The sequence below is a fragment of the Micropterus salmoides genome, unplaced genomic scaffold, assembly GCF_014851395.1.
Source record: "Micropterus salmoides isolate LMB-PRFRI ecotype aquatic unplaced genomic scaffold, ASM1485139v1 Ms_hic_scaffold_6, whole genome shotgun sequence".
NCBI lineage: Eukaryota > Metazoa > Chordata > Actinopteri > Centrarchiformes > Centrarchidae > Micropterus > Micropterus salmoides.
Genome location: NW_024044348.1, coordinates 32,252,470 through 32,265,362, shown reverse-complemented (window position 1 = coordinate 32,265,362; position 12,893 = coordinate 32,252,470). Strand labels below are relative to the sequence as shown.

At 40.4% G+C, this 12,893-nt stretch overlaps 1 protein-coding gene across 1 annotated transcript in view; it reads left to right on the top strand.

Annotated features, from left to right (window-relative positions):
• Positions 1–12,893, top strand: part of LOC119890764 (leucine-rich repeat-containing protein 49-like) — a 31,523-nt gene that overhangs the window by 15,774 nt on the left and 2,856 nt on the right. The window contains exons 11-16 of the mRNA XM_038702161.1: positions 66–149; positions 2,516–2,691; positions 3,776–3,871; positions 10,434–10,668; positions 11,781–11,966; positions 12,088–12,197. Of these exons, the coding sequence (XP_038558089.1) occupies positions 66–149; positions 2,516–2,691; positions 3,776–3,871; positions 10,434–10,668; positions 11,781–11,966; positions 12,088–12,197 (887 nt within the window). The remainder of the gene's footprint in view (positions 1–65; positions 150–2,515; positions 2,692–3,775; positions 3,872–10,433; positions 10,669–11,780; positions 11,967–12,087; positions 12,198–12,893) is intronic.

Below are 12,893 nucleotides of genomic sequence, written 5' to 3'. Positions count from 1 at the left end.
TCTCTTGAATAATTCAGAACTCATGAATGGAACGGCACTCTGATTGCACAAGCTATCTTTTTCAGGACGAGGATCGGCGCATGGCTGGTGTACAGGCTCGAAAAGAGGAGGAGAAGAAGAGGGAGAGTCACAAACAGACTATTCATAAGGTACCACTCTGATCTGAATTGCTGTAGTTGTCATTGTCTGCCTGGATTTACCTTTTAAATATGCAGCAAGTACACGTGACGGCCTACATCTCAGAGAGTAGATTAACAAGTGTTAGTTATTCTTGGTAGAAAGAACATAATTAGTTGCAAAGGTTCAAAGTACTGGACGGAGCTACACACATTATCATTCTAAAACTACCACGTTATTAACAGTGTTTTATGCATGAGCTGAATGTTATACTGTATGTGCTTTAGTTTGAATCCAGTGTTTTATAGTATAAGGCAGCAGCAGGCCATTATAATATGGGATCCAGGTTAAAGCCAAGATTAAGTGTGTATTTGGACAATAATCAGAATCAGAATCAGACTCATAAATACTTGATTGATCAAACTCTGTGTCACATTTGCACACATTAAACATCATGGTAAAAGGAATATAAATAATAATAGAAAGTTGGTATATAAAGATGTATATAAATATCAGATTAAAATAGTAGCAGAAGTAGCACAAGAGTATTGCACATTTAATATTTAAACAGTTATTATTGCACAACACAGATAATAATGTCAAATGTAAATGCTCCGTACTTGTATAGCGTCTTTCTAGTCTTTTCGACCACTCAAAGCGCTTTTACACTACATCTGCATTCACCATTCACACACATTCATACACTGAGCCTAAGTGCTCAAACGGAAACTAACATTCACACACATTCATACACTGGCGGAACAGCCACCAGGGGCAAATCGGGGTTCAGTATCTTGCCTAAGGACACTTCGACACGCAACCAGGGGGAGCCAGGGATTGAACCGCCGACCTTCCGATTAACGGCCAACCCGCTCTACCCAATGTCCAGTTTAATAACTAAGTGTCCATGTGTCAGACATTGCCACAGGCAGGAATGACTTCCTGTGGCATTCTGTGGTGCATTTTGGGGGGATGAGTCTTGCACTGAAAGTGCTCCTGTGTTTGAGCAGCACGTCATGGTGTGGGTGGGAGACACTGTCCAAGATGACATGCAGCTTGGACAGCATCCTCCTAACTGACACCACCGGTAGAGACCCAGCTCCACCCCCACAACGTCACTGGCCTTGCAAATCAGTTTGTTGAGCCTGTTGGCGTCCGCTACCCTCAACTTGCTGCCCCAGCATGCTATAGCGAACAGGATAGCACTGGCCACCACAGACTCATAAAGCATCCTCAGCATTGTCTGAGCCTCCTCAGAAAATAGAGACTGCTTTGGCCCTTGCTGTAAAGGGCTTGAGTGTTCTTGGCCCAGTCCAGTTTAATTATCTATTATCTATTATTATATTATGTGCACGCCCAGGTATTTGTAGTCCTCCACAATGTCCACAAACCTGGCTTTGCGAATGACAGGACACAAACCTCTTAATGGTACTTTTTATCAGCTTGCCCATTAAAATATATGTAATGCCAAACCTATAAAATGTTCAAATCTTTCTCCCTCATGTCACGTGTCTTTTATCATATGTGCTTGTGATTATTGAGGATGTGTTTTAGTGCAACATTAAATACAGTATTAGATGTTGAAATGGACATTCAACTTTTCAAATGTATCCACATCACTACTACATAACACAGCAAGTGCCCATTGGTAACATTCTTACTGTATGGGGAGGGATACACTGTCCACAGAGGTACTGTATCTGTAAATGGGTCTGTAAATTATACTTTATTTCTTTAAATTGTCTTGCACAGGCATCGGTTTTATCTGTGTGTGTGAGTGTGCGTGCATGTGTGAGAAAGTATATATGCTGATGTCCTCCTGCAGTGTCTGCACTGCAGTGGTTGCTCTTGCTGAGAGATGGTCCCTGTGCGGAACACATAGACAATGTAACCTAACTCCAGCTAATCCCTGGTGTTGAGACAATGTTATATTGAATGCCGAAACCAAGAATTCGTAAGGGCAAAGGATTCACTATGAATTGGTACTGACTCACCCCTGCATTGGGGAGTGGCACATTCCATAACTGAGCAGATCGAAACTACTGCTTGGCCAAGGAAATCTTCTCTCTTACAGGGTAGGGATGTCACTTTTACTGCTGTAAGAGCCAACTGCATTTAAATCACAATGCTGTGGTAACAGAAGCAAATGAAATGGACCAACACATGCATATACAATTTCAGATCAAACTTTAGTGAAGTGTGATATCTGCCAGTAAGCAGTTTTCATACTGTCTTCAACAACATACTATATCTCAGAGACAAGCAAGACATTTGCCTGTGATTATGTAAAGATAGACAGAGGTTCCATTAGCTTATTATGCCCTCTGTGTTTTGCCTAAGAAGATTTGTCATTTGAAACCTTCTCTGTCCTTTGTTTGTGTGTGTTTCGTTCATCAAGGAGAAGCGGCGTCTGGCGATCCGTAATGCAGCGCAGCAGTGGGAGGGCGTCAGGGCCTGCCTGGAGCCGCCACCAACAAATGGTGCCAAAGAAGAACTTAGTCCAGAGAACAGCCCTGTCCACAGCCCTGCCCAGACCAATGGCCTCACACAGGAGCCTTCTCCAGATGAACCCAGGTACACGCCACATCAGCAGAACATTTAAGTCACTTAAACTGAACTTTACTGATATATTGGCCTTTTTAGGCTATGGATTACAGTGTTTGTCAGTTGGTTTGTTGGTCCACCACTTGGGTGATTTGACATTTCCTATAGCACCACCATGAGGTTTACATTTGGGTTTTTTAGTGCAATGTCTCCATGAAATTTGGTACAGACATTAATGCCCCCCTGAGGATGAATTGCAATAACTTTGATGGTGCCAAATACCTGCAAAGCTAATATCTCAGCTGTACTTTGTGTTTAGTGCCAATTAGTTAATGTTAGCATGCTGACATGGTAAACTGATATGGTGTACATGGTAAACATTATACCAGTTTAACATCAGCATTCAGCAGTTAGCAGTTAACAGCACCGTGCCTATAAACAGCATCACAGAGCAGTTAGAATGGCTGAAGGATCTGTTATTATATATTTGATATTTGTCAATTACATCAAGAATGAGAAATGAAAATGTTATTTAATTTGCTCAGTTTCTCAAGCTGCTGTTAAATTAAGTGTTTATTTAGTTAGGCATTGTCAGATATTTATGGTGAGATTTCATGCTGGAGGGAATAAAATTGTGAAGGATTCAGTAAATATTTTTATACAGTATGTCAAAATGACAAACACTACAACAGTCTTATTTAGTTTTGGTTAGTCTGTACATAATGTAGCTCAGATGGGATCCCGAAAACATGAGGAATGAATGTATCTTGGTGTTTGAATTCCAGGAGGTTTGATTTTTACAGTATTCATGAGTCTCCTCTCCTGACCATTGGAAGGGAAAATCCAGTCTGAGGCCTTGGTTGGGAAATGATGTTGGGCATGGAATATCCGTTATATATTCAATTGTAACCCTTCAGAGCTGTTGGCAGACTCATCTGGGTTGATAATTCTAAACCAGTCTCATGTTTGCAGTAACTGTCTACATATGTTTGTGATTCAGCTGATTTCAAAATTGGTTTGGATTTTAAAATCCCTCTAATATGAGCCTGGCTTTACAGACTTGCTTCTCCTTCATCTGAGAGGGTTCTGAAAAGAATTGTTTTCTCTTTATCAGGCGGGTAAGCCCAGGCTCAGGACCAGAACGACCATCAGGTGGAACAGAGAGCAGACTCCGCACCAACAGCCGTCCCAACAGCCCGCGAGATCCCAAGTAAGACAAAAATGCATGTGTGTCTACATCCACTCTGCCATATACGTTTACATAAAGTCAAAGAAGGAAAAAAAATAAATAAATAAAGAGTCACCCACCCCAGGTAACTAGTAACTTTATGAAATACAAACTGATTATAGATTTTATGAGTTCTGTTTGTCAGAATCAGCCACCTGGCTGAATGCTGGAAACAGAGGTTTGGACCCAAAATGCAGACACAGAGCAGCTACTGGTGAGTAAGGGAGGTTTATTGCAGCACAGGGTGAAACTTACAGGTGAGGTGGTAAAGCAGTCCAAAACACAACCGGTGAATAATTCTACTGAAAGTAAATCCAAAGTAATCCACAAAAGCACAGACAAGGCACTGGAGAATTCTGGCATGGAAAACAATGAACTGGCAAGGGGTGATAGAAAGACAACCACTTAAATACACAGGTGAGGGAGAAACTAATTAGACACAGGTGAACCCACTGAAACGATCAGAGACAAGCACAGGAAGTAAAACATGACAACACACACTAGGAGCAGACTAAACTACACAGTAAAACAGGAAGTAAAGGTACCGACAATACACCAGCATAAAAGAAACTAAATACAACAGAGAACAAGGAAACACAGATCAATATCAAAACCTAAACAAGAAAACAGAGGCAATGGATAAAACACAAAGAACATTTAACAAAATAACAGAAAAACACCACAATAAAACCCAAGACCGTGACACTGTTGGACTCCATGATAATTTACAGACTGACAAATGTATTGTAAAATCAAGTAAAGGATCTGGTTACACAAATTGTAAAAAACAAAAACAAAACACATCTTCCCTCGTGGTATCTAGCCATGCAGATAGTTCTGGTTTTATTTGACAAGGTTTTGAGATATCTGCCATTATGACACCTCTATTGTATCAGTAGAATGGAATTTTTCTTCAGGCAATGATACATGAGGTAATTGAAAATTGGTGTACAGACAGACAGACATAGATACACAAACACACACATAATACAGCCCACTGAAGAAAGCTAACTTTGTCATTCATTGGAGAGGGTCGCTGAGCTGTGTTCACTAGCCATCAACTTGAATACTGAAATTGGCAAAACATGTAGTTATAGTGCAGAGAATAGTCTAAATAGAACATGTAGAGAGATCATCCTGGTTACAGATTGTGATCCTGGTCTGGATGAGTTATGAGGGGGAGGGCTGAGATGAAAGTGGGGGCTGTTTTAAGGACTATTATTACATGTTTCAAAGATGGCTTTTCCTTCCTGTACCAGGATATGAATATGCCCCCGAAGCAGAGTCCCTCAATGGCAATAGCTTTCCTTTACAGTGTCTATTATAATTTCAGTCATGTGGCTTAAGAGGTTATGGTGACAAACAGGACTCACACGATTCATTCTACCACACTGTTATGAGTTGGGAGTTGTATTACTTTGGCTTGCATTGAGTGGCAAAATAACAAAGGCCTTTACAAACCACAGCACCACCAGCTGAAAGAGAAGCAAGGTCTGTGACTGAAAAGTCAGAGGGTAAAATACTCAAAATGTCTGGGTATGTGTTTAGTAGGTGTGAAATTTAAAGGATGTTTTGTTCAACAGTGCATGGGTTTATTAAAGGATTATAATGCCTATACGGTGCAGCCCAGATGACCTCAGATAACTGTCCAAGTACTTGATGCTAAAGAAAATTAATCCATTCTCCCCAATGTAGAGCTTGAAGGAGCAAATATGGATGAATTTGTCTCTGTTTTTTGAGGCCTGTGAGTCAAAACTCTGGCCTCACTAGTGCTTTACATCATGCATCAGGTCCTTGGGGGTGAGAATTCCCAGGAATTACTAACAGCAGGAGGATGTTATTCTTTTGCACCCAGAAGAGACAGTATATGTTTAGTTGCAGCTATAATCCTGTTACCCCAGAATCTCAACAGATTCTTGGTTTCCCATTTAGTTCAGGAGCTGGACCTGGCACATCCACACATCTGGATCTGCTCAGTGGCAGCCTTGGGAGCAATGCAACCTCTTGGTGCGTGTACGTGTGTGTCTCTTCCTGAGTAACAAACTGAGGAGTGCCCTCTATTTCCTTTCTGAGAATTATCATCTCAATTAGAGACAATTTAGGTGTAAAATACAACTTTAATTGATTTAAGTTTATTAAGAACTTGAGAAATTGAGAAAAAAAGGTCTTCATAGTGTCCTTTTCATATGATGAGATCTGTTGCTATGTATTCTCATTTTTCATTCAGGATTCAGAAAATTTGCAGTGCAATTCTGAAAATAGCGTCTTTAAATATTACAAATGTGCAGACACAGAAAAAAAGGAAAAAGTTGCAAATAGTGCATTAATGATTCAATTTATTTATAGGGATGCACCGAAATGAAAATTCTTGGCTTAAGCCAAAACCGGATATAATGAAAAACACCGAACAATGTTTTTAACTTTTTTTCCCGTTTATTTTGCCTTTTTTACCATTGCATAAATTAAATTAATTAAATTAAAATATGCTTTTTACTCAGTGTTTCCCGCAGGATTTGGAAAGACTATGGTGGGTGGGTCCAAGGCCCGAGAGGGTCCAGTAAAGTAAATTACATGTGTCCATTTACTTACTAATTGACAAATTTAATGTTTTATACTTTCTGTGAATATAATCCAATTAATTTTCTTTCCATACTGTAAAGACACCTACTGTATAGACACCAAACGAGTGACTGAAACACTCAAAGCGGTTCAGACCATTTTTGGAATCTGTCAGCCACAGATGGAGTGGATGTGCTTGGAGAAAATTCAGGAGAACAGTGTCTGCAAACGGTGATTTTTGCATGTTTTTCGGGCACTTTAAAATGCGTCCACACTACAAACATTTCAACGTAATTGTTTTGTAAAATTTATTTAGTCTTATTTAGTCTTTTTACTTATTGCTATTTTTGGCCGATTAATTTCGGTTGCCAAACATCTGGGGCATCCCTATTTATTACACACATTTTTCCAGTTAATATATGTAATCAATCACCATGGCGAACAAAATGTATTTTATATCACGTATTTTTGTATCAAGGGTTAAAATTACAATGCCTCAGAAGATAGTTAAATGTGATGAAGATTAGGGAAAAAATTAACATAATGTCATATCTGGTTGGCATTTGCACCCCTTCTGTGGTGAGAAATTAGAATGAGGTTAAAGTGAATGTTGACAGCACATTTAGCAGGAGTTTATTTCTGTGCAAAGAATTTAGGCTTTATTTGACCTCATTTCCCCCGAGAGATGGGAGCATGGGTTGCATGGCAGTGGAGGAGTTATTACTCAGAAATCCTAAAGTGGGGTTGGTCACCATGTGAGGAGACAGAAAGGCACTTTGTACTATTCATACATTCATTTAATTATGAGCTGTGCTGAGATCCTGAACAGGTGGTTTTGCAGGCACATAAATCAATGAGTTATCTTCACAATGGTGAGAAAGAAGTTCAGCAGCTTCCTAGAATGAAACCTGAAATTCAGAACTGCCACACACTGTTGAAACACACTTCACAGTAACAGTATGTAGGACTCAGACCCAAGTAAGCCTAACATCTGCACTGCACCACAAACTGCCACTTGAGCTATTTGTTTTCACTTTTTAACGGAGTGAAATGATGAAATGTTCTTTTGAAAAGACAGCTCAGAGAGTAATGTTTCATACGTCACTACCACACAGTATTTAGGCAATTGGAGACATGTGAATGCTACAAGCCATGTCTTGGGGGGGATTAAGTTGTTGAGAGATGACAGATGTCCTTTTTAAAACTCCTGTAGGATTAAGTGAGATAGCCCTAATTGAATTAGATTCACAGTCTAATATGCCAGAGCAGGATCGGCATAAATGTGACAGATTCTTCGCCCGGTCTTCATAGCCTTGTTCTGTTCACTCTCAGAGTTAGCTGCTGGGCTCATGGAAGAAGAGGGTCCAGGGCCACCTGGCAGCCTTTCAGCTGTGATTATGTGGGAACAATATGTGACAAAGTATATTGTTGGCACACTTCCAGGCGCACACAAGTTACTTTCATTCTTTATGTGACTTATCTACATGTTACGCTCCGTCTCCTGCGCCGCTCTCCAACTCCTCCTGATTTACTGCCTTTGGTAATCCTACATCTCGGGGCCGTGGCATATCCTGGTGATTAAACTGCTTTTCAGTGTCTGGCGCCTCCCCATCTATTGCTGGCCAAGTCCCATGTTTCTGTCCATTTGTGGGCTTACAACAGGACACACTTGGACTTTGCAACTTTAAAATGTCTTCACTACCAGGTCTGGTTTTAATACTTTAAGTATTACACCTGCTTTTAGTGCTCTTTCATTAAAATGCACATTTAAGGATCTGGAAGAGTACACTCATCTTTTAACTTATTTGCTCTTATACCTGCTTTTGTAGTTTCACTCACTGCAAGAATCCACTGTTTTGAGGCCTTTTCACATCTGTCAATGGCCATGTTGATTTAACAAGTTAGTAGTGTAACAAGGAACCAGATTAATAATTGACCTTGGGGGTTGTTGAAGGTGACCTGTCAACAGTTTTACAGACATGTGTTTTGTAATCATGGTCTTTGGAGTAAAAGCTGCAAATGCCCCACCATATCCAGTTCTCTTAGTATCTCCATGGCATGACCATCCCTCGACATTTGATGAAGAATGGCTTTCATACAGGGTGCATGGAGAATAACCTTAGGTATCATGTGAGAGTAATGTGTCTGGACAAAAATATGATGATTGAATGGAATGAATCTTGTCAGTCACTGATTTATTGGGAGGTTCAGACTGTACACGATTATTCCAGATGTTGTGTATACTGTTAAGTAATTTATTGCTTTTTTGTTAAGCTATAACTCTCGCAAAGGGTACTTTTTAAGCTAACTGAACTAATTAATAGTGACTCCAAGGCAGTCGCACCATGTACTTCTCTAGACACAGACAAGCAGACAGCACACACAGAAAGCCATGGTCTGAACTGGTCCTGCACTTTGCTGTCTCCTTAGGCAACAGCCCATTCACCTGTCTTTTACACAAGACTGAATCAGTTAAAGTGACTGAGTATCACCTACTGAGAACCTGATGTCAACATCGTGTCATGTTCCTCCTGCAGCAGCTTATACATATGATGTGGGCTTGTGGAATATTCCACTACGATTACTGGTTAGTGACTACATATCAACCATCCTCACTGTTTTCACTTTTCAAGAATACTCAACTCTCTTGTTTCTCACTTGTGACAATTTGCTGCTTTTCTTTGTTTTATGTGATAGTATATAGAGTTTCTTTGGATTGTAGACTGTTGGTGGTAAAAAAAAAAGGAATTTAAAGACTTCAGCCGTAATCAAAAGCATATTACTATGATGCACCAAACAACTCATTTCAATATGACTGGGTTGACTTTTATAAACTGTATGTAATAAACCAAAAGCTTTAATATGATATTTTTATCTTCCAAGACATTGTGTTTAAGACTTTGTATGATTTAAAAAAACCTCTTATACTATAATCTTCTTTTTTTTTGTCTAGGACAAAAACTAAAATAAGAATCACTTACTTAAAAAGTAGATCTCTGTCTCCATCTCTTTTCTTGTCTCTCTGCTGTTTTTCCTGGACCTCCTTATTTATTTGGCCAAGACTACAAGCATACATCTTACCTCATACCTCTCTCATAGCATACCTCTTATTTTGAAGATGGCCTTTAATAATACCGTAAAATTTTCTCGTAAAATCTCTGATCCCCTTTGTGCTGCTCACAAAGGACGAAACTGTTCCTCCTCCTTCTGTATAGAGAGGAGTCACCCCTGGGAAATCAGTCTTACTGTACGTGCAACAAAGGTGGCCCTTTCAAAGAAGCTTCAGTCACTGCAAAGCTTTATTTTGTTTCTTTATGTGTACCTCTCGGTCTACAGTATGTCTGCTGTCCTTTTTCATCTCCTTTTCTTGTTCTATCTCTCAACACACACTTTCTAAAAATTGGTCTCAACAAGAATCTTGGATTTGAGTTCTGTAATCAAAGGATTAGTCTTCTAATCACTATGACTTTCTATTGCAGCAAGATTGGAAGAGTGTGAAATATGAATAGGGGTGATTAGTTTGTTGGCGGGCTGAACCCAAAATGATCAGTGTTGAGTAGCGTGCAGCCAGTAACCATCTGATGCCCTGCTATACTGAAAAGTCCCCTGAGTGTCAGCAGACCCAGAGGGCTGAACCATTGGGCTCTGGCAGGGAGATTAAGTCTCCTTGAGACATGCCCCGATTCTCCACTCTCACGACTCTCTTATCAGGGAAGGGCACTTCAACTGTGGTATAGGAGAATAGAAAGCAATTAGGCAAGACAAATCGGACATTGAGAAGACCACTGCATGTTCTGTAGTGATCAAGCTACAGTGTTTTTCTTCTTTCAGCGCAATGCCTGCTTTTTCAAACAAATGTAAGCAAAGCATTTTAAGCCCAAAAATATTCTTCAAATTTCACAAGGCAGCACATTCTGTGCTTTCAGCATATCAAGACTGATTTCCAGAGACTCTGTGTGTGTGTGTGTGTGTGTGTACTTTGCAGGCTTGTGGAAACAGGGAGCGGCAGTGTTCAGAGCTTGTCCCTCTCTGACAGTCACCTGGCGGAGCTAGATGGAGACACCCTGCGTTTATTCGGACTTGGGGCCCTGGAGGCCCTGGAGAGGGGCTGGGGAGTTCAGACTGCTGGTGCTGTCACTGTAATAACCTTCCGCTACATCAACTTTGACGCCATTGTACCAACACTGCCGCGGATAAGGGTCAAGTTCCCCAATCTTTCGGTGAGGGCACTGGCCACACTGCATAATGAGCGATGGGATAACGTTATTGACGTAAATTAAAAGAAAAGAAGATTATACATTTTTAATTTGACCTTCAAATGTGTTTGTAGTAAATGCTGAATGTTGTCAAGCACCAAACTGCCATGACTTCACACAAAAAGTGAGGATTTTAGAGGTGTTGGCTGGCAGATACCTGCCCTCTCACAACCAAATAATCTTTGTTTGTCATCAGTTCTTGCCATTACCCACTGAACCATTTCCTATGTTAGGCAATGGATAATGTAGAACAAGTGCACCATATTAATCAAATGTACAACTTTTTTATCCAGCATCATCAGACAGACTGCAGCTTTACTGCAGATAACTATAGTAAAGGTGTTGGACAGTCGTGTTGTGTTAATTCCGAACCTCCTGCATGAACTCATCAATTTCTCCTCAGTAGAAGTGTTTGTGACAGAACAACTCTCACCCTTCCAGTGTTCTGGTAAAGAGAGCGCTGATTTCAAAGGGAAAGAAAAGAGTTCATTTAGCGGTCATTGGTCATGGTGTCGACTAACCCTAGCGACTACAATCTCTGATATGCTTTTACTTCAACCCCACTTCGCTGCCTCACAGGTGTTCCTGCTCCTAGGCATAAAATGCCCTGATGCACACAAAGAGGCAGAGCTAATCAGGAAAGATGTCTATTTTAGTAGTGAACTCTTCTTGCTGCCACAAAGAGAAACAAAGAGAGGGAAATGTAGAGAAAGAAATTTAGATTGTCTTTGGATTAAACCTAAAATTTAGTTTTTACAAGTGCAGTTTTACTCGTCAGCTTGTCATTGTCTTAGCTAAGTTTTTTGCCCAGAAAGTCAACAAATAGTATTCCTTCTATTGAATATTATGAATGAAAACCTTGTTGCTCATGTAACATATAATATAATAAAATTTTTATCCAAAGCACCTTACAGTTTACTGAAAACACACATTATATGTTTTAAATAGATTTCTCCAAACGCAATTTATCTCCTAACCCTGCCAGTCTTTGCCATGATCAACTTACAGACATGAACAAATATATAATACAGTGGCTATATAGTTCTACCTCTCTGAAAACCAATTTTTTTTTACAGCACCTGATCTTCTTGGAAACCAGCATCAGCCGTTTGCCCCAGCTGGCGGCACTGGCTCAGGTGAGGCGTCTGGACCAGCTGACCATCCACCAAGAGGGCAACCCAGTGGTCAGTCTGACTCTCTGGCGCTCTTTCGTCATCTACCGCCTCCACCACTTCAACCTGCAGAGGATCAATGGACAGGAGGTGAGGATCAGCTCGGTTTTTAGTGCAGTCCTATACGACACAAATATAATAACTACTAATAAATTCTCCTGGAAAGATCTTTTGCTGTGTGTGTAAGTTCTTGTTTGTGTGTCTATCTCAGGTGACCATGAATGATGTGATCGCTGCAGAGCGTGTGTTTGGGACACTGGGGCATATAGCAGCCACTGAAACTCCACGTTGCCGGCTCCTTCTGCTGCTAGAAGAGTCCAGGTGAGTACTTAAGACTCTCAGACACTTAATCACAACATAAAATTAACTACAATATAATGACAGGTGTGTGCTGTGTCCTGGACTGTGTATGTTGTTCGTTTAGATATGTCAAGAATGTGTGGATTCCTAAATGTGGGTATGTTTGCGTTACAGCTTGTGAGTGTATAGGCTACTGTACATGTAGGTGCATGCCTGTACGTAGCGTTTTGCGTGTATACATTTGTGTGTGCGTGTGTGTGTTCACGTTTGTGTGAGACAGCGAGACAGAGCCTGGCACCGAGGAGCCAGGGGAATTAGACTATGCGTCTCAGGGTAAGGGTGGGTACTTGGCACTTCGACACAAACATTCCTCTTTATTTCCAGCCAAAAGCTCTTGAGGTCTGTCACTCTTGGTTAATGAAAAACATCCTCGCGAAGCAAAAATCTGCTGAATTTGTCACGCACATGAATATCTTTTAATGGTTCTTATTATCTGCTTTGGTTAAGGGCAGACTAGATTGTGAAAGGTCGAAAGAAAAGCTGCACACAGTATTACTGTTACTCCAAAGATTGGAAAATTGGCAGGTGGAATTATCTGGCTTGTTAATAAAACTGTATTATGTTATCTTTATTATTATTATTATTGATGTTGAAAATGAGCTAGTAAACTTTAGGATAACTGCATCTTTGCTGCAGCTCACCTTATTCATACACTGT